The 19,533-nt window shown below is 39.5% G+C and overlaps 1 protein-coding gene across 1 annotated transcript in view; it reads right to left on the bottom strand.

Moving 5' to 3' along the window:
• The window catches only part of LOC137323783 (collagen alpha-1(III) chain-like), a 79,281-nt gene that overhangs the window by 33,361 nt on the left and 26,387 nt on the right, over positions 1–19,533 (bottom strand). Inside the window, exons 13-34 of the mRNA XM_067987706.1 lie at positions 18,829–18,882; positions 16,560–16,604; positions 16,389–16,442; positions 15,670–15,768; positions 15,509–15,553; positions 13,784–13,882; positions 13,083–13,136; positions 11,922–12,029; positions 9,977–10,030; positions 9,756–9,854; positions 9,606–9,659; positions 8,072–8,170; positions 7,695–7,748; positions 7,135–7,188; positions 6,866–6,919; positions 5,537–5,590; positions 4,148–4,192; positions 3,963–4,061; positions 3,772–3,879; positions 3,609–3,662; positions 3,434–3,487; positions 3,057–3,110 (exon numbers count right to left, since the gene is read on the bottom strand). Coding sequence (XP_067843807.1) covers positions 3,057–3,110; positions 3,434–3,487; positions 3,609–3,662; positions 3,772–3,879; positions 3,963–4,061; positions 4,148–4,192; positions 5,537–5,590; positions 6,866–6,919; positions 7,135–7,188; positions 7,695–7,748; positions 8,072–8,170; positions 9,606–9,659; positions 9,756–9,854; positions 9,977–10,030; positions 11,922–12,029; positions 13,083–13,136; positions 13,784–13,882; positions 15,509–15,553; positions 15,670–15,768; positions 16,389–16,442; positions 16,560–16,604; positions 18,829–18,882 — 1,494 coding nt within the window. The remainder of the gene's footprint in view (positions 1–3,056; positions 3,111–3,433; positions 3,488–3,608; positions 3,663–3,771; positions 3,880–3,962; positions 4,062–4,147; positions 4,193–5,536; positions 5,591–6,865; positions 6,920–7,134; positions 7,189–7,694; positions 7,749–8,071; positions 8,171–9,605; positions 9,660–9,755; positions 9,855–9,976; positions 10,031–11,921; positions 12,030–13,082; positions 13,137–13,783; positions 13,883–15,508; positions 15,554–15,669; positions 15,769–16,388; positions 16,443–16,559; positions 16,605–18,828; positions 18,883–19,533) is intronic.

The raw sequence follows: 19,533 nt of genomic DNA, 5'->3' as shown, positions 1-19,533 counted from the left end.
TCAGAAAGTGCACTGCATTTTGTTCCTGTATTTTTTTTTCCATTTATGGTATTTTTCCAATATCACCTTTAGCTACTTTTAAGCTAACAGAATTATCAGAATATTGATACAGTAGAACTGTTCTCATGACTTGGATTTTTGTCATCTTACAGAATCCAAATGAAATCTAAATATTAGCTTAAAGTAAAAAGAAAGGTACTATGTTGTACGATGGATTTTTCTCACCATCTCGTGAACCTCTAGAGAATGTGGTACTCATATAGACCAAGGATAAGATTAGCATGGATACTCTGTGAAGTAGATGTGAAGAGTGGCATTTTAATCCCTTTCAGGGAAACATTACACAATGGCTGAGAATCTAATCACAGAAGTAGCAAAAGTGAGGGATGCTAGGAAACCAGAGAGCATATGGAGAGATGGGGGGCATGAATTATTCTTTCACCCCAGCATTAAATAAAAGAACCCCATGCATAGACACTGTAAACTACTGATGCAAGGCTCTTGTTAGGAGAATCAGATAGTTCAATTTGGGCCAGTTTTCTCTGTTTGTTCTTTCTCTACAATTTTTATGGCTTTTTAAAATCCTGCTCACTATATCCTAGATGGTGCGGATTTATTAGGAGAGAAGCACTGTGTGGTATGCGACTTTTCATGGTAAGAAATATTTGGGCAGCAGCTGTACTGTAGTAGTTTGTGCCCAACCATCAGATACAGTGTACCACACTCACCCAGTTCTGTTACAGGGAAGACTTCATGCTTTCAAAGTCCTAATATGTCAGAGTAAACTCTGAATAAAATGGAATGGTAATCATTATCTTAGGCCCTTCTACTGTGTTGAAAATGCATGTTATTGCATTGAGATTTATTACCCAGGATACTGAACTTGGCGCTCAGCATTTTGTCTTTAAATATTGAACAGCTAATTGATGCTAAAGAAGTGTGGCAGATGCTCCAGCAAAATGTGATCTGTTATAAACGAACATTCCCAACTTCCTCCAGAATCAGCTAATATTATATTCCTACTATCCATTTCAAAGCAACAGCTTGTACTTTTTTTCAGGAGTTCGTTTTATCGTGTTGTTGAGATTTGGAGTGTTGAACCTATGTCTGGCTGTACCCTCCATGCATTGGTGCTCCAATAAGTGGTGCAACACTGTGCCACACCTCTCCTGGTTTCCCCTTTTAATACTTATGATGTGGAGATGCCAGTGATGGACTGGGGTGGACAAATGTAAAGAATCTTACAACACCAGGTTATAGTCCAACAATTTTATTTTAAAATCACAAGCTTTTGGAGATTATCCCCTTCGTCAGGTGAATGAGTGGAAGGTTCTCAAATCGCATATCTTATATTAGGCTGGGACAGCATCACACCAATCAAAAGGTGTCGTTGTTGTTCAAACAGGCCAGTCACGGGGAACAGCACGTCCCAGTACACTGGATATACATTGTGTCAATTACACAGACAGAAAGAAAGAGACCCAAATGGCAGAGAGAGAGAAAGAGACAAAGAGAATATTAAAACACATAACTTTTTTTTTCCCTTTTTGCTGGTGGGGTTACGTGTAGCGTGACATGAACCCAAGATCCCGGTTGAAGCCGTCCTCATGGGTGCGGAACTTGGCTATAAACTTCTGCTCGATGATTTTGCGTTGTCGTGTGTCTCGAAGGCCGCCTTGGAGAACGCTGACCCGAAGATCGGTGGCTGAATGTCCTTGACTGCTAAAGTGTTCCCCGGCTGGGAGGGAACCCTCCTGTCTGGCGATTGTTGCGCGGTGTCCGTTCATCCGTTGTCGCAGTGTCTGCATGGTCTCGCCAATGTACCATGCTCCGGGGCATCCTTTCCTGCAACGCATGAGGTAGACAACGTTGGCCGAGTCACAGGAGTATGAACCATGTACCTGGTGGGTGGTGTCCTCTCGTGTGATGGTGGTATCCGTGTCGACGATCTGGCATGTCTTGCAGAGGTTGCCGTGGCAGGGTTGTGTGGTGTCGTGGACGCTGTTCTCCTGAAAGCTGGGTAACTTGCTGCGAACGATGGTCTGTTTGAGGTTGGGTGGCTGTTTGAAGGCGAGTAGTGGAGGCGTGGGGATGGCCTTAGCGAGGTGTTCGTCGTCATCGATGATATGTTGAAGGCTGCGGAGAACATGGTGTAGTTTCTACGCTCCCAGTCGGGGAACACTTTAGCAGTCAAGGACATTCAGCCACCGATCTTCGGGTCAGCGTTCTCCAAGGTGGCCTTCGAGACACACAACAACGCAAAATCGTCGAGCAGAAATTGATAGCCAAGTTCCGCACCCATGAGGACGGCCTCAACCGGGATCTTGGGTTCATGTCACGCTACACGTAACCCCACCAGCAAAAAGGGAAAAAAAAAAGTTATGTGTTTTAATATTCTCTTTGTCTCTCTCTCTCTCTCTGCCATTTGGGTCTCTTTCTTTCTGTCTGTGTAATTGACACAATGTATATCCAGTGTACTGGGACGTGCTGTTCTCTGTGACTGGCCTGTTTGAACAACAACGACACCTTTAGATTGGTGTGATGCTGTCCCAGCCTAATATAAGATACGCGATTTAAGAACCTTCCACTCATTCACCTGACGAAGGGGATAATCTCCGAAAGCTTGTGATTTTAAAATAAAATTGCTGGACTATAACCTGGTGTTGTAAGATTCCTTACTTTTAATACTTGGTTAAGAAGCAGTTCTGTTTCAGCCTTGATGTTCTTAGCTTTTGAAAGATACCTGCAATCATATCAATTTATTTTATAGTAATTAAAATAACCCAAGTTAGTGGCTTTCCTTTTCAATGCATTTTAGTTGCCTCAAATTATTCCACATCTATTTCTTGTAGTGTCTCAGTTATTAATTTAATTCCTTTGTAGTTTTTTTTACCCAGAATTGTCTCTATTCTTCTGAAAGTTATGATAACTTTTGGTAGCTCTTCAGAATCCTGAAGCAATAAAGCTCCCATCCTTCACTACCACTTATGTTCTGTCCACCTTTTGAAATCTGCATCCTTCATTCTGTTGAATGTTAACCCTCATATTTTACTTACAGAAACACCTCTAGATCCTGGTGAACCAGAAAGACCAACAGGGCCAGGCTCACCCTAGAAAGAAGGAGAAAGCAATCACCATTTTTCCATCAAAACTTTGGATTCAAAAAGCTGTAATCTGCAGAAAAAATTCTTGTGCACAAGACACTAGCTTAATGATCATGTGTCAACAACGACAGTTGTTATAAATCAACTACTTGATATGTCATTGTCAGGACCTGTGTTACTTGTTGCACTTCAGGTGACGTGTTATTTGTTAATACAGGCATTTTACAATCTTATATTAAGCATTCTGTTCACACTGACTTGTAGCTGATGGTTCTTATTTGATAAATAAGTACAATTAAAAATATATGAACAGATAAAACAGGTAATACCCTTTCTCCTCTAGAGCCGTAATGCCCTTGTAGACCCGTTAGGCCTTGAGAACCCTATATGAGAACGGAAATAGTAAATACATAAGATATAAAGCTGAATGAGCAATGTGAATGATAAAACAGTATTTACTAAGCAAAAAAATATTTACATTTAGACAGAATAGTTTATACTTACTGTGTCACCATCTTTACCATCTGGGCCACTAGAAGCTTTCAGACCTTCATCTCCCTGTTAGAATAAAGACATGTTATTTTGTTTCAGTTCAACAGTTATTCAACATGCTTAATTTGAAGCAATATTTTATTGTGTAAAAGTTCAAAATGGAAAGTACACTTACTTTTTCACCTTTTGGACCCGATAGGCCTGGAAATCCTATTTCACCAGGCATACCCGGTAGTCCTTGGATTCCCATTGCGCCCTGAGGGCCTGGAAAACCACTCGGACCCTAATTTTCAAAATAACTTCATCAAGAAATAGCACATCTCGGCATTTTTTATTAGTGTACAATGTTTCAGTATCAATACCTACCTTGTCTCCATCTTGTCCAACATTGCCATTAGGACCTCGTGACCCCTTTGGACCTGGACGCCCTTGGAATCCCTGTTCACCCGTGGCACCAGGCTCACCCTGGATGCAACAGAAATTTTAAGTATTAGTAAATGGCAAGTTTTAAAAACATAGATGTTTTATTCATCAAGGAGCATTGGACTTACTTTTAGACCTTTCCCACCTGGGTTGCCATTTTCACCGGATGCACCCTGTTGCAAAGAAACATTAATAAAGATTAGTTGTTTTGTTTGTTTTGCTGTAAAATGCAACAAGTGTGAGCAACAAGGTAGGTTTTCATCTGTGGCTTTACATGCAACACAGGATTTATTTACTTGATTGGAAACCATACAAGTAATAGATAAGGAGAGAATGCTAGTTAGCCCATGCAGCTCACCTTGTTATGTCCTGTGCCCCTGCTTCAGAGCACAAACGTCACTCCCTATGGATTTAGGAACATATAGGGGTGAAATTGGTCTACACCAGTAATGTGAAACAGGCTCGTGGCAAATCAGCAGCCCATTTTACACCGGGCCCGATTTTCTTTTCCATTAACTTCAATCTGTATCTTTTTTTTATTTAGCTGGCACTTTGCTACACTGGCCAGTTAATCCAATACATTTATGGAGATTACTCACTAAATTATGTTATTTTCTTTTTAAAAAATAAATAGCAATTCAAACTGAATCATTTTGAGTTTTATTAATGAACTTATTAAATAAATTATATTTTATTAATATTTCACCCAATTAAGACTAACTTAGGCTTGATAGGACCAAACAGTTTCAAATACATCGTAGAGTGGAACAGAATAACACGCCCTTCTGTGCATGTGCAGCCATGTTGAGTGTCCTATTCAGAATATTATCACCATTACACTTGCTACTGCCACAACAAAAATAGTATTTTAATACTTGGTAATCTCTGGTGTAGCAGAGCAGTCGGTACGCGATTAGTTAGTGACAGACAGGGGAAACCAAAGCAGCAAACAGCAGACTGAATCTGGACAACCCGGATCCTAATTACAGTAGTACGGGAGCAGTTTATGTTCTTTATTGTACCATTTGTGCGTTTGAAAATAAATAATAATAGTGGCAGTCTAATGATTGATGTGGCCCCCAGTTGCTGATGGTATCTTATGTGTCTCTATTCCTTATGATCCATTGATGTAAAACCTCTGATTCAGTTGGAGCTTGGTGAAGAATTAGTCCAAATGAACAAAAATATTCATTTTTGCGACTAAACATTGCCTTAGGAAGTATCCTAACTGAAGACAAGGCAAAGTTGTTATTTTTCACCCATCACAAGCTTTTTACATTAGCAGCAGTGATTTTCCTCTGATTTTGGGAGCCAGGTTGAGAATATTTTTACTTACTCACTGCCAATAGTATTACTGACAATTTTCCTTTGTTACTCTTGCTTGGATTACTTATTAATCATGGATTGTGGGTAAACATCACTTTTTATAGAAGACAGTTTACAGCAATTTAGGTGGTTTTGTATTTATATGAACTGTAAATAAAATAAATATTGATTGATACTGAACGTTGTCTTACTGGTTCACCAGGTTTGCCATTTTCACCACTGGCACCAGGGGGACCCGTCATACCCTAATGTGTTAAAAAGAGAGGAATTACAGTCAGTTCCACATAATGAAAGTTTGATCGAAGTACATCTTCATAAAGTCCCAATTTAATCTCAACAGTGACAGTCAAGGTTGATAAAGCCATCCTGATATATGTAAATATTAAAAGCAATCTTGATCTATAGCATATAGCATGATGCTAATGCCTCCAAATAAGCCAATAAATTATTCCTGATCATATCTTAAGTATATGTTTAAATATCACAAATAAAACATTTTGTACTGTTTTGCTCATTATAAATGGATCTGTTAAGCACAGGTAGCTTTTGCTAATCAAGAAAAATAGAATAAATCATGACTAACTAAGAAAACGTTCTACAGCAATTCTATTGTCCTCTGAAAATGTGTTATCTGTTAGTAAGTGTCCTAACATATTGTTATATTAAAATAATGGGCCATAATTTGCTGGGGCAGGGCATCTAATGATGTCTGTCATTAGTTAGACATGCCCTTGCATGTTTAGGTTTTAAATTTTTTTGCATGGCAAGTTGCTGAAAGTGCGAGCTGATAACGGTGCAGCGAGGGAAACAGGGCCTCTGGGACCTGAGTGAACAGGGCAAGCAACTGTGTGTCTCCTTAACCCATCAGATTGAAGGATTGTGAAATTAACAAGGACTGAAAAGGAAGTGTAAATTAGAGTGGGTGAATTCAATGTCAAATCAGGTACAGAAAAAGAAATAAAGATTGGATTAAGAGAGAGAAAAAAGAGATAGAAAGGAAAAGTTTTTTAAAAAGATTTAAAATGTAAAATTTTACATTTTTAAAATCTCCAACAATAATTAAAACCTCAAGAAATGAGACTCCACATTTGTAATTGTTAAGTTTCAGTACCAGAGAGGTTGACTGGCAGTAATTAACATTTATCATATCGTTAAAAGAGAGTACTTATACTGAAATGACTTAACTTTCTGTGGTGAGTTTAGTTTGTGAAAATACAGCAACATTACGCCATTAAATGTATTTCAATGGTGAGGCAGAAAGCGAGGTGCCATTTTTGTGAAGCTAACGCAGAGCAGCGCATCTTGGACAGCAAGTTTTGGATTTCCGCATTTAACCTCGCTTCTGCCCTCGCCTGAAGTTACAGTAGCATTTGTGCACAAATAACGCCGAGTGGAATTAGCCTCACCATTATTTTGACAGCAAATTATGGCCCAATGTCTAATATGTACATCACAGATTACTGAAACAATTGAACAGGATTTTTAAAATAAATACATCAGTTATACATAATGAGTTATACCTGTGCACCTGGAAGACCTGAAGGTCCTTGCATTCCTCTTTCACCAATTGGCCCCTAAGAAAAGAAGTAATCGCTCGTCAGTAGGCATTCAGAAATAAACTGCCCCGTCAAGGCAGTACTTTGAACAAACCATAATAAAACAATACCTATCATTTATGTAGTTAAAAGATTTATGAAACAGGAAAAAATTTACATACATAATTCCTACATATAACACATGTTTTAAAATCTAAGAATTTTCAGATGTTTTAATTAAGTTTCATACTTACGGTAGAGCCATCTGGACCAGGAAGGCCACTCCCACCACGTTTCCCAGGTGGACCCTGTTGATATTGTTCACATGTCAGCATTAACATGCAATTACATAGAATTACCTAGAATTTACAGCACAGAAATCGGCCATTTGACCCAACTGGTCTATGCCAGTGCTTATGCTCCACACACGCCTTCTCCCACCCTATTTCATCTAACCCTATCAGCATATCCTTCTATTCCTTTCCCCCTCATGTACTTATCTATCTTCCCCTTAAACGCATTTATGCTATTCACCTCAACTACTACTTGTGGTAGCAAGTTTCACATTCTAACCACTCTCTGGGTAAAGAAGTTACTTCTGAATTCCTTACTGGATTTATTAGTGACTATCTTATATTTGTGTCCTCTAATTTTGGACTGCCCCACAAGTGGAAACATCTTCCCTACGTCTACGCTATCAAACCCCTTCATAATTTTAAAGACCTCATTTGTGGATTAATAATCAGTATTATTTTCATTCAGTAGCATATTTCATGTATTTGTTTAAACTGTTAATGAAAGACATTTTACTTACTTGTGGACCAGGATTGCCTGGAGTTCCTTGCTCACCAGTCCTACCAGGTTCACCCTTGTGGGAAAAAAAATCTTAATCTTAATTTAAGCGTTTAGAACTTTTTAAGTGACACACATTTCAAAATTTCAGTAAAATTAGTTAGTTACAAAAAAGTGATTCCACATTTTTTTTTATGAACTGTCTTAAATATGATTGGAAGAAACAATGATGGTAATTTTAACTTAACTCACCAAGCGGGAAATCCATGGGTCAGGTCGAAAGCCGGATTTACATCCTGCCCAATAATACTCTCCATTGACTTCAAATGGTTAAAATTGCCCCCAATCAGTCAGCATGAATATTGCCACTATTGTAACATTAGAAAGAGTTACACTTACATCATTCCCCCTTGAACCAGACAAACCCATCACTCCAGGTGGACCTCTTGATCCAGGCAAACCAGAATCACCTTTATGACCCTTCTCTCCAGGTGAACCCTAGCAACAAAAGTTAGAATACAAAATTAGAAATTACATCTTTTTAGATGGATATTTTCAAAAGAGGCAGGCCTGATATGGGTCATCGTGCCTCATTAACCTAACACCGGTGAGCTGTGAGTGCCAATTGGAAGCCCCAATGCAGTTCGCCGGTTAGGCTGGGAGGAAAATAGTCTGGCTCAGATGCCAGCCTCAGCCATTAGTTGACTCCTGGTCTGGGGAAAGTGAATTGTTGGGGGGGAGGGTGGGTAAGCATGGGTCAGCATCACTCTGCAGCATTACTGTGTAGAAAGGAGGAGTACTCCTGTTTCTCCTGGCTCCAAATTAAGGTAAGTAAGAAAATCTTTCTTACTGTTTGTTAGGTGGCCCCCAGTGTCCCTTTAAGGATCACTGGTTAGGTATGCTGTAGAATCACAAAAACTAGTTAGAGCTTGCTTCGTCATCGTTGTGCCCATTTTAGGACCATAAATCGGGTACAATGATGTTGGATTTATGCCCTAGTGAATTGACTGGACTAGCTGGAAAAACATGTAAATTCCTGGTACAAAAGGACATCGTTACACCCATGGTATGCTGAATAGACATGTGGATAGACAGGTCAGAGGCTTGGTATTCTGCGCAAGTGGCTCAACTCCTGATTTCCCAAAGCCTCTCCACCACCTTCAAGGCACAAGTCAGGAGTGCAATGGAATACTGTCCACTTGCCTAGATGGGTGCAACTGCAACAACACTCAAGAAGCTTGACACCATCCAAGACAAAGCAGTCCGCTTGATCGGCACCCTATCCACCAGCTTAAGCATCCACTCCCTCCACCATTGGTGTGCCGTGGCTGCAGTATGTACTATCTACAGGATGCATTGCAGCAACTTGCCAAGGCCTCTTCAGCAGCACCTCCCAAACCTGCAATCTCCACCACCTAGAAGGACAAGGGCAGCAGGTGCATGGGAACAATCTCCCCTCCAAGTCACACACCATCCAGACTTGAAAATATATCACTGTTCCTTCAACGTCGCTGGTCAAAATCCTGGAACTCCCTACCTAACAGCACTGTGGAAGTACCTTCACTACACGGACTGCAGCGGTTCAAGAAGAAAGCTCACCACCACCTTCTCAAGGGGAACTAGGGATGGGCAATAAATACCAACCTTGTCAGCGACACCCGTATCCCGAGAATGAATGAAAAAGTTTAAATAATATTTAAGTACAATTCCTGGGCGACAAAGGGAAAAGAATTTCCACCAATAAACTGCTCTGCAAGGAGAAAATCTTAACCAAAGACCCTGATGTTATTTCAGTGTTTACATCCCAAAATAATTTGCTTAACATTTTTTAAATATGCAAAGCTCAACAAAAAGCTGCTGGATATGTAAGAATTTTGCATATGGGTTAACAAGTAAGGTTTAATTACTTTCTAATGCCCTGTTTGAAAATTACCTGTAAACCATTACTGCCATCCCGACCTGGGCTTCCTGGGCTTCCTCTGCTCCCCTAGAATGAAGGAAAAGTTGTTGAGAATTAATAAAAAGAGTCATTGTCATAAAAGTCATTGTATACTTTGTTTTTAGAGAAGAGCATTTTCCTTACTCTTTGGCCAAAGGGTCCTTGGCTACCAGTTTGACCTGATTCACCAGTAAAACCTTTAAGACCAACAGGACCAACCTGACCAGTTCCTCCTCTAGGGCCCTATTACAATGGAAACAACATGTTGCTGAATATTTTGAAACCATCAAATCATAAAAATGATGAAAATTTATTAACAATTTCAAAGTGAATTTACAAAAAATAAAAAAACACTATTTTCCAACCTTGATACCAGGACGACCAGGTGCACCGAGGGCTCCTTGCATACCAGGATGACCCTAAGGAACAAAATGATTAAACTACCACAAAGCTATCAAAATATAAGTATATTGACATATAGTGCAATTTTGATTATAATGTTTAGGTTTGCATTACTGAACTAGAAGTATCTACACAAACTAGTGACCATAAATATCAGCACAATTAGGTTATACAGCGCAGTCACCAATTAAGCAGTGTTAAGGTTTTCTTTCTTAGTCCAAAATTACAATTTGCTACAAGCTTGTAATATTTTTACACAAACTCTGAATGCATTCTTATTTTATGAAGTTATTACATTGGAAAGACGAATCAGGGAGAAAAGTTTGCATTCAGTATATGTAAAAGCTTCTAACAAGGTGCCACAAAATAGGTTACTATATAAGATAGAGTCCTGTGGGATTGGACGGCAGATTGGATAGGGAATTGTTTGTGGAGACCAGTTACAAGTGAAGTCTCACAAGGATCGGCGCTAGGGCATTTACTTTTCACGATTTATATCAATGATCTGGATGAAGGCATTCGGGGTGCTGTCCACAAGTTTGCAGATAACATGAAGATCTGTGCTGATATCAGAACCCTTGAGGAGAAAAAAGATTGCAGTCTGATCTAGATGCAATGTGGAATGGCCCTGCATCTGGCAGATGGCATTTAATGTAGAGAAATGTAGTATAATGTATTTGGGTAGGGCTCATGCTAATCCTATGTATACCATGCTGGGCTCTCAAATAAAATAGGTGTTATAGTGCACGAGTCTCTAAGGCCCAAAAGGCTATCGCAAAAGCAATTAGAGTATCCAGGATGATCCAATATAAATCAAAGAGCTGCATAGTGTCCTTATACAAGACCTTGGTTAGGCCCCGCCTAGAATACTGTGCCCAGTTCTAGTCCCCTGGTGGGAGATAAATAGGCCCTGTAAAAGGTGCAGAGGAGGACCATTAGATTAATACCTAGTTTACGAACCCTTAGTTATCACAATAGGCTCAGGGAATGTGTTTTTTTTACTGGAGAAAAATGTAGGTTTTGGGAAAATGTGATTGGAGTATTTAAAATGATGAAGGGTCTAGATAGTGTGCATGTGGACAGATTATTTGAATTAGATAAGTTAGGGAGCAATGAGAGAACATGTGTACAAACCACGTACACATTGAACTAGGTTAGATGTCAGGAGGTTTCTCTTTTCTCAGAGAGTAGTTGACCTTTGGAATAGGTTGCTGGCTTGTGCAGTGGGTGCAGATATGCTGCAAAGCTGAATAAGTTCTTGGAGGTGGCTGATATTGCTGCATGGGAAAAGTAGATGGGATGTTGGGTAATGTACCTCATGGTCATTGTCATCTCCTGGAACCTGTTTTTAATCGCCTTCGGGGTTCAGAGAGGAATTTCCCAGAATTCTTTTTTCCCTGAATAGGCCGAGGTTTCTTTTTATCTGTTTTTGCCTTTTCCAGGAGATTACATTGCTACTGGTGGGTGGGGAGTATTAGAGATCATGCTGCTTAGTTGCAACATGGTTGAACGGACAGACTCGATGGACCAGCTGATCTTTATCGGACCGTCATGAAGCGATTACAGTTTATGATTGGGCAACCATTTAATGTCAGAAAACATCCCCATTTCTAATACAAAATTCATAATCCTAAATTCTTGAGGATTTTCTCTGTACCAGCAGTTACTAGAACAGATTTAGCTTACTCCTTTTCCTATGTTTCTTAAAATGTTTGATCATGAATTACAATTATTCTGTTACTCAGTGCTCCTTATATTTTAAGACCAACTATTTTTGCAATTAGCCTTTTGCAGTTATTTTCAATATAACCTTGGCAGGCACTATCTGCCTTTGTTTAGTAACTGTTATATAATTTTCTGAAGCAATACATTTTTCTGTTCCAAATAATGAAAATGATTCTATCCTACCCTATGGCCAGGCAGACCATTTTGACCAGCTGGTCCTGTTTCACCAGTAGCACCTCTTTTGCCATCTTCTCCAGGAGGACCACGTTCACCTGGACTCCCTGGTGTACCCTAAGTTGCAGAAAAATTTTTTTTTTCATAGTTCTGAATTGGACTATGGCATTAAAGCACATGTGTTTGGATTTTCAGAGAACCAGATAGAGGGTTTTTTTTTTAAAGAGAGGCAGTGATCCCGAATTTCCTTGGAGCTGATCTCGCTCCAATGCCGTAACTTTGCTGGAATTTTTGTCTGAATGCACTTCTGTGAAGTGCTATGGAATGTTTTTTTTCTCTTTAAAGGTGCTATATAAATGTTGTTGTTGTTGTTGTTGTTGTTGTTGTTGTTGTAGTAGTAGTAGTAGTAGTAGTAGTAAATCACGTTTACTTCTGGCAAAGTTACAGCAGATCAAGAGCAGCTCTGGGGAAATCCCTAGACAAATATTTTCATTTAGCTGAAATATCAAGGGTTCAACATTAATATTTTTCAACCAGAATTTTACTCCTCCAAATAAACTTCCACTACAAATATTGATCCTCTTGCTTCCCCTCTTTGTCACAATTCTGCCACATTTTCCTCTTTCTTTCAAAATTGGAACTTTTCGATTTAATTTTCTCTGTGTGCTATTCTTAGTGTGCTGGTTAATGTGTTTGCATGAATGCCTGTCTGCTATTTTAATGCTGTTGTTAATCTATTGAATTAATGATTGTTTAAAACAGTGCAGGAAAAAATTTACAGGAATGTGTCAAATGATGCACTAAAAATAGCATACAGAGCAAATTAAATCACCCCCTGAACCCACGTTGTCTCACACCCCCCACCCCCCAATCACTGACCGGGCCCTGCAGCCAATTACCTGAGGGCTGCTGCGATGCCAGCGGCGGTCCAATTTTTCTTCAATCATCTCCAGTCTTTGCTGGTGGGCTGTTGGGTTGGCGCTGGCTCTATTACAATGAGATCCGATGCTCAATATCAGGAGTGCCTCAGACCTCATCATTCTGGCACAGGGTGTTTACCCTTCACCCCTCGTGCGTCCAAAAATGGGTGCTCCCAAATTTCTGGGCTAATGACTTTTAAGGATTACTGACCTAAACTAAATGTAAAAAGCAAGAAGAATTCAGACTTACAGGTTGGCCCATGGAACCAGCATTACCTCTTTCTCCCTTTTTACCGTCTTGACCCTAAAAATAAACAAATTTATGATTAGAAAAGTCTAACTTCCCCATAAACTTATGAAGCATGATCCAGTTTAAATTCTATTTAATTTCGATAAGAATGAGAGTTAAAATGTTGGAATTGTTAGTGTGGTTAAAAATACTGAACAATTTCATTTGTAGACCTCTAAAGGACAGTCAAGGCTTTGGAGATTAAGAAGAATTTACAATTAATGCAAGTATTGTTGTTTCTATTCTCCGTTTAATCAGTTTAGGAAGAAAGACTATATCTCGAGATAACTAATAGTAGCACAGAATGTCAATATTAACATAAAATCAATACTTCATAATGTCTTCAGATTTGAAAAATGATGGAAGATAAAGATACTGTGGGGCAAGATTATTAAATTCAGGGTGCATCTTTTTCATAAGAACAATATTTAAAAGAACAAAATTTGGTTAAAAAATTGAGAATTATATATAACACTTCAATGTTATATGTTAATTTATGTGTTGGTAGATGTTTTATTCTAAGTTTTGTTTATCATCATATATAGACATTGCTGCAAATCAATCTGTCTAAATGTCAGAATGATCAAGTGTGGCACCGTTAATATAATATGCTATCTTCATTAGTACAAAAGAGTAATAGCACTGTTCATAATAAATTTTACCGGTGAACCTTTAGAGCCGGCAACAGCATCAGTGCCTGGTTGCCCTGGGGAACCAACGGGACCTCTATCACCAGGAATACCAGGCCAACCAAAAGAACCCTAAAGTGTGAAAAGAAATGGAGTAAATGAAAGATGCTGTCAACAGGCTAGTGTTATATTTTCATGTTACATAGAATTATATAGAAATTATAACACGGAAACTGGTCGCTCAGCCCAATCAGTCCACGTTGGTGTTTATCCTCCATTTGAGCAGTTGCCCTATTCTCATGTGTCTGCTGTGCTCCCATATCCCTTTATTCTCCCTTTCCTTCAACTACCTATCTAACATATTCTTAAACGTTGACATGGGGCTCAATTTAAAAATCAAATTGCGGGTGCGTTGAGGGAGGGGACGCTGCGAGAATGGCGATATTCCTGAGCCGGTTCGAAGCCGGCTCCAACCCGTCGACTTCCGGGGTTGCCACAGATGCATCTATGTGCACGCTTCACGAATCTGGAAGTCCTGCTGGCAATTAAAGCTAGTTAAAGAACCAAATGTACCTCATTGAGGTACGTAAGGTACTTTATTTCTGACGTAGTGCCGATTTTAAACTTACCTGGGTGGCTTTCCCATGGCTTCCGATTCACGCCTGGTGATCAGGCAAAAATAAACTAAATAAATTAAATAAAAAACCATTGCACAAAGTTAAAAAAACAAAATAAACCTACCTTTCCACCCTGCTCCGATGTCCGATGTCTCCCTCTCCGATGTCCCTCTCAGCCCCCGATGTCTCCCTCTCCGATGTCCATCTCAGCCCCCGATGTCTCCCTCTCCGATGTCCATCTCAGCCCCCGATGTCTCCCTCTCCTATGTCCCTCTCCGATCTCCTCCTCTCCCCCCCCGATGTCTCTTTCCGATCTCCCCCTCCCCGATCTTCCCCTCTCCCCACCCCCGATTTTCCCCTCTCCCCACCCCCGATCTTTAGCGCCCTCCACTCTCTGTTCCAGCGCCAGATGACGTGTCTCTCTCTGTGTCTCTTCCCCACCCCCCCCACCCTTCCAGCTCCTGTCGGCAGCCAGCCTGTCAATCATACTGGCTGCTGGGCGCAAAACCCGGAAACAACTTTAATCACCATCAATTACATCGCAATCGCATCGGAAAAGGTAAGTTTTTTTTATTCGGGTTTGCCACGTGCACCTTCACCGCCCACCCCCCCCCCCCATGCTGCCAACCCGCCACCATTTCAAAATTGAGCCCATGGTCTCTGCTTCAATCACTGACTCTGGTAGTGCATTCTACAGCCCCACAACCCTCAATGTATAACAGTCTCCCCTGCTCTCTGTCCGAAAATTACAACTTATATCAGTGTATTTATTTTCCCAAGATTCATGTACAAAGTCCAGAAGTTATCATAGAGATTGAAGATGGAATGATGGTAAGATATTAAGTTAGAAGCTCTACCACAGGTCTTACTGAAGATTATAGAAATGCTATCACATTTTTCTCAAGCTTTTTACCAGTGCTTCAATACCATCAAAAGTTCCTATCATGTTATATTAAAGAGCTTAGTAATCATTACACATGGTCGTGTGATGGACACAAATTAAAACTTAGGTCCTTAGTGAAACACATCAGCATTTAAACTCTTTCCATCTTCAACTAAGATGTCACATCACGATGTACCTCATGCATCATTACTATAAATGAGTTGGCTGTACAATGCATTTTATATTGTAAAAACTGACCGGGTAACCAATGGGGCCAATGACTCCATCTTTTCCATCATTCCCCTAGAAAATACATTTAAAAAAAACTGAGCTGTAAAAGTTGTTCTCTTGAGCATAAACTACTAACTGAAAAAATAAGTACAAAAAGGCAAGAGTAGCTATTGTATTTAGTTACTTACATCAATGCCTGGAATTCCAGGGATTCCCTGAAGACCTAAGTCTCCTCTCGTTCCCGGCGCACCATCAAAACCACGAAAACCTGTTGGCCCAACAACACCCTGTAGGAGACAATATTCGAGAAAAAAAATTAACTTACTGATGAAGGATCAGCATGAATTTATCTATCTTCAACTCAAGATGCCACGATTGATCACAGTAAAAACTGATTCTGAAGCCAATTATTGGGTAGGCTGGGGGGGGGGTCATTGAAAATCTGTGGTTATCTATTTCCTTCAGTTCAATTTAATTTCTACTGTTTCACATGTTCCATATCCTTCCAGCAGCAACAATATCAAACCCAAATATCCCTGAAGATTTTGTCATATTTCACAGAAACCTCTGTCACTTTTATTAACACCTTCCATAGCTTTTATTTCATTTGAACTTGTTTTAAACTCTGTTTGGTAAGCCAGAGCAAGAAAGAGCTGTAGAATAGTTATATAAATTATATTAACACCCACAGTGATTTCTTAGACATGGGATTGGTTCTGAGCTGTACTACGGCAACCTCTGAGTAGAAAATCCAAAGCATCATTAGAACACATAAAGAACAGGTGCAGTTCATGTCTGTGAACGTATATCAGGAAATCATGTTACAACATTTTTGCATACAAACCTAGCTGGCACTAACATACATGCTTGATTAAGCAATAGATACCACTCCTTCACGCTAACGTACCTTAAAACCTGGGATACCTGGGGAACCGGGAGTACCAGGATTACCCGGAGGACCCTGTGTGAAAGTTAAAAAAATTGTATGAAATTAGAAGTTTTCTGCTACAGATTTAAGAGTAGAGAACAGACGAACAACAGAAAAGAAACAAACTTAAAAGACCAGAACATCACTTACAACTGGGCCGTCTTTGCCGGAGTAACCATTACTACCACGGGGGCCCTAAAAAAGCAAATAGTTTCAGCTTGAAAGATTGTTTTTTTACGGAATAACACTAGGTATAGAATCAAATTTAAATATAACTGCATATAATCATGTAAAAAGTGTTATTCAGATAATAAGTTCTAAAAATAAATATTATGAGGCTGCTTAAAATGTTAAGAGATATAAACATTAAATCATTATTATTAGGTAGTAGGTTTGAAACCAATATTCAATGCTTTTCCTGGCATGTTCCTAGTCTTCTCTGACAATTTCTGTGGGGCCTTGTGACGGAGTAGGAGGGGGTGTGGCTGGGGATGAGGACTCACAGGCTGGCAGTTCCTGCATCCACTGATGGGACAGTGGCAGGTTGTTATGCAGAGTGAAAGCAGGCTTAATAACCTATTGATTGGCAGAAATTGGGCCTGCCTTGGCCTGGGACTTGGGTCTGGAACTCTGAAGATATGTGAAAGGTGCAAGTTTTTTGGCCCTCTTCCAAAGGGACTGAAGGGCCGCTAAGAAGATGTTTCCATGGGGACCATGGCAACTCCTGGAATCAGCCCAATCCGTTGCAGTTTGTGCCCTCCTCGGTAAGGCAAGCACACAAGGTCACCCTTAGTGGTGTGGGGATCACCTGCTTTATTTAAAGTAAGCAACCTGCCCTGACTCCACAAACATTGGCACATTCAGCACCGGGGATCAGAGCTTGGCACATCCCGGCATTTATACCAAATGCTGGGGCCATAGTTTTTTGGTCTGTGTATGTATAATTTGTTTTTGAATAGAAGTGTACCTTGCATCTTTATCCAATGTACACAAACTCGTAGAGCTAAAGTGATTACAGGACTTGTTGTGGCTGTACATTGTTTATTTTTTGTGCTGTTGAGTATTAAGGTGAAGAGTGTTGCATTGTGTTGAAATAAATAAAATTGATTTAATAGAAGCCCGCTTCATATGATTGAAGGTTGATTTTCCAAATATGCGCTTCAGACACAGAGCTTCAACCATTAGGAGCGTACAGCAGGAAGTTGTGTTCTTGGTTTCCTGATATGCACTTTAAGTGGGGAAGGTTCTTCTCTGGAGCACACATTTGGAAAATTGGCTCTATACTATTTAGAAAATCACCCTTAGAAATACAATTCATTCATTTTTTAGTATTTTATTTTTGCTGCTCCAATTGTTATGGATTTGTGGAAGTTACCAGAGAAGGCTGTTGAAAAGAAAAATATGAATGGATTCTGGAGATAATTAGATTCATCTCTGGGCAGATAACGGATTTAGAATTACGGTAACAAGATGGGTACATAGGGTTGAACACCATCAGAAAGGACAAGCTTGTTTTCTTCCTGATGAGACACTAAACTGAGTCCCTGTTTGACTGTCATAGTAGATCAGGTGGATGTAAATCCCAAGGCACTATTTGAAGAAGAAGAGTGCCCTGGCCAAAATTCCTTCCTCAGCTAACACCATCAAAACAGATTAACTGGTCATCCATCCCAGTTGTTGTTTGCTATCCTTAAATTAGCAGTTGTATTTGCTTATATCAGTGAATGCAAGTAATTCATTGGTTGTGAAATACTTTGGGGCTTCCTGAGGACAGGATGAGGTGCTACATAAGTGCAAATTCTTTTTTGTTGGGCCTAACGGTCTTTTCCCATTTCTAAAAATTCTAATATTCATTTTGATATGAATTGGAATTGATACAAATGTGTCCATTTTAAATGATTTTAGGCATAAGATAAACATTCTAGTTCTGATAACATGTTTGTCATACAACTATTGTTGAATATTGTGCTAACCCTGGGAAACATTCTTCTGATGACTACTGAACTAGCTCCATTAAAAAAATGACAATTTTTGATAAACCTGAAGGAGAGCTGCACTAGAGGGCGTTCTTGTTTCAGAGTTCCCTTGGTGCAGTGCTTACACTAATTACACTACAATATACTGTAAACCATAGATAGTGCAGTTGTAAACATTCTTGTTAGTATTCCATAATTCAGCTGTGCCACATTATAATATCACTATAATATAGTGTGACTATAAGGAACAAACCTGTTTTCAGTTTGATGTATCATTAAGCTTTAAAATTGAATTTTTTTTAATGAGTTATTTGAGATTAAGATTTCTTTGATTTCTGTGACCTGTTAGCTTCCAACTTCTGCATAAGTCCTTTGTTCTCTGTGATGTTAATCAGTAACAGTAATAAGATCTATTTAGTGGAGCAGTTGGTGAGCGTACTTACAGTAGCACCACGAGGCCCAGAATCTCCTCTCTGACCAGGTGGACCAGGAAAACCCTAGAATATATATTGAACAGGGTTATTTTAATAAGCCAAACATACAATGGGAATCTTTTACAATATTTCTGGATACAATTAAAAAAGAAATGTAAAGATATTCTCAATAGCTGGGGATCCTTGTGCATGAGAAGGAAAGATCTGATAAAGTATTAGCAAATTAGCTAATAGTAAACCAATAGCAAATGCCTGTTTTATTTCATTAATTCTTTGGAGAGCAAATACATCTTCAGTGTATTTGCTTTGTAACAATCATTCTTGGAAGATAATAGTGTTGATAATTTTATGGAAAATGTTTGTATGATCTTTATATGTTGATCAATTGGTTTCTTGCAAGATCAGGTGATAACCAATCAATTAGAATCTGTAGTTATTTATAATATTCAAGTGGCCTTTATAGTGATGAATGGTACCAATGTGTGGTCCTGAAGATGAAAGAGACATGGGGGGCAAATCTCCTCTTTGCGGTAGAGTTCTGGCTGGGTGGGATTTCAGCTTATCCCTCTGTATTTACTCCAGACACAATCCATTTTCCGAGGTCGAAGCTCATTAATTATGCATCATGGGCTTCAGTGGGGTCCCAGCTGTCAAGAGGGAGCCCGCCAGTGCAAAGGAGGAGAATCCCAGTGGGGATGCTGCTGTAATACCAAA

The sequence above is a fragment of the Heptranchias perlo genome, chromosome 7 (genome assembly GCF_035084215.1).
Source record: "Heptranchias perlo isolate sHepPer1 chromosome 7, sHepPer1.hap1, whole genome shotgun sequence".
Lineage (NCBI taxonomy): Eukaryota > Metazoa > Chordata > Chondrichthyes > Hexanchiformes > Hexanchidae > Heptranchias > Heptranchias perlo.
The sequence above is the reverse complement of the archived record's forward strand: the minus strand, read 5'-3'. Positions and strand labels throughout refer to the sequence as shown.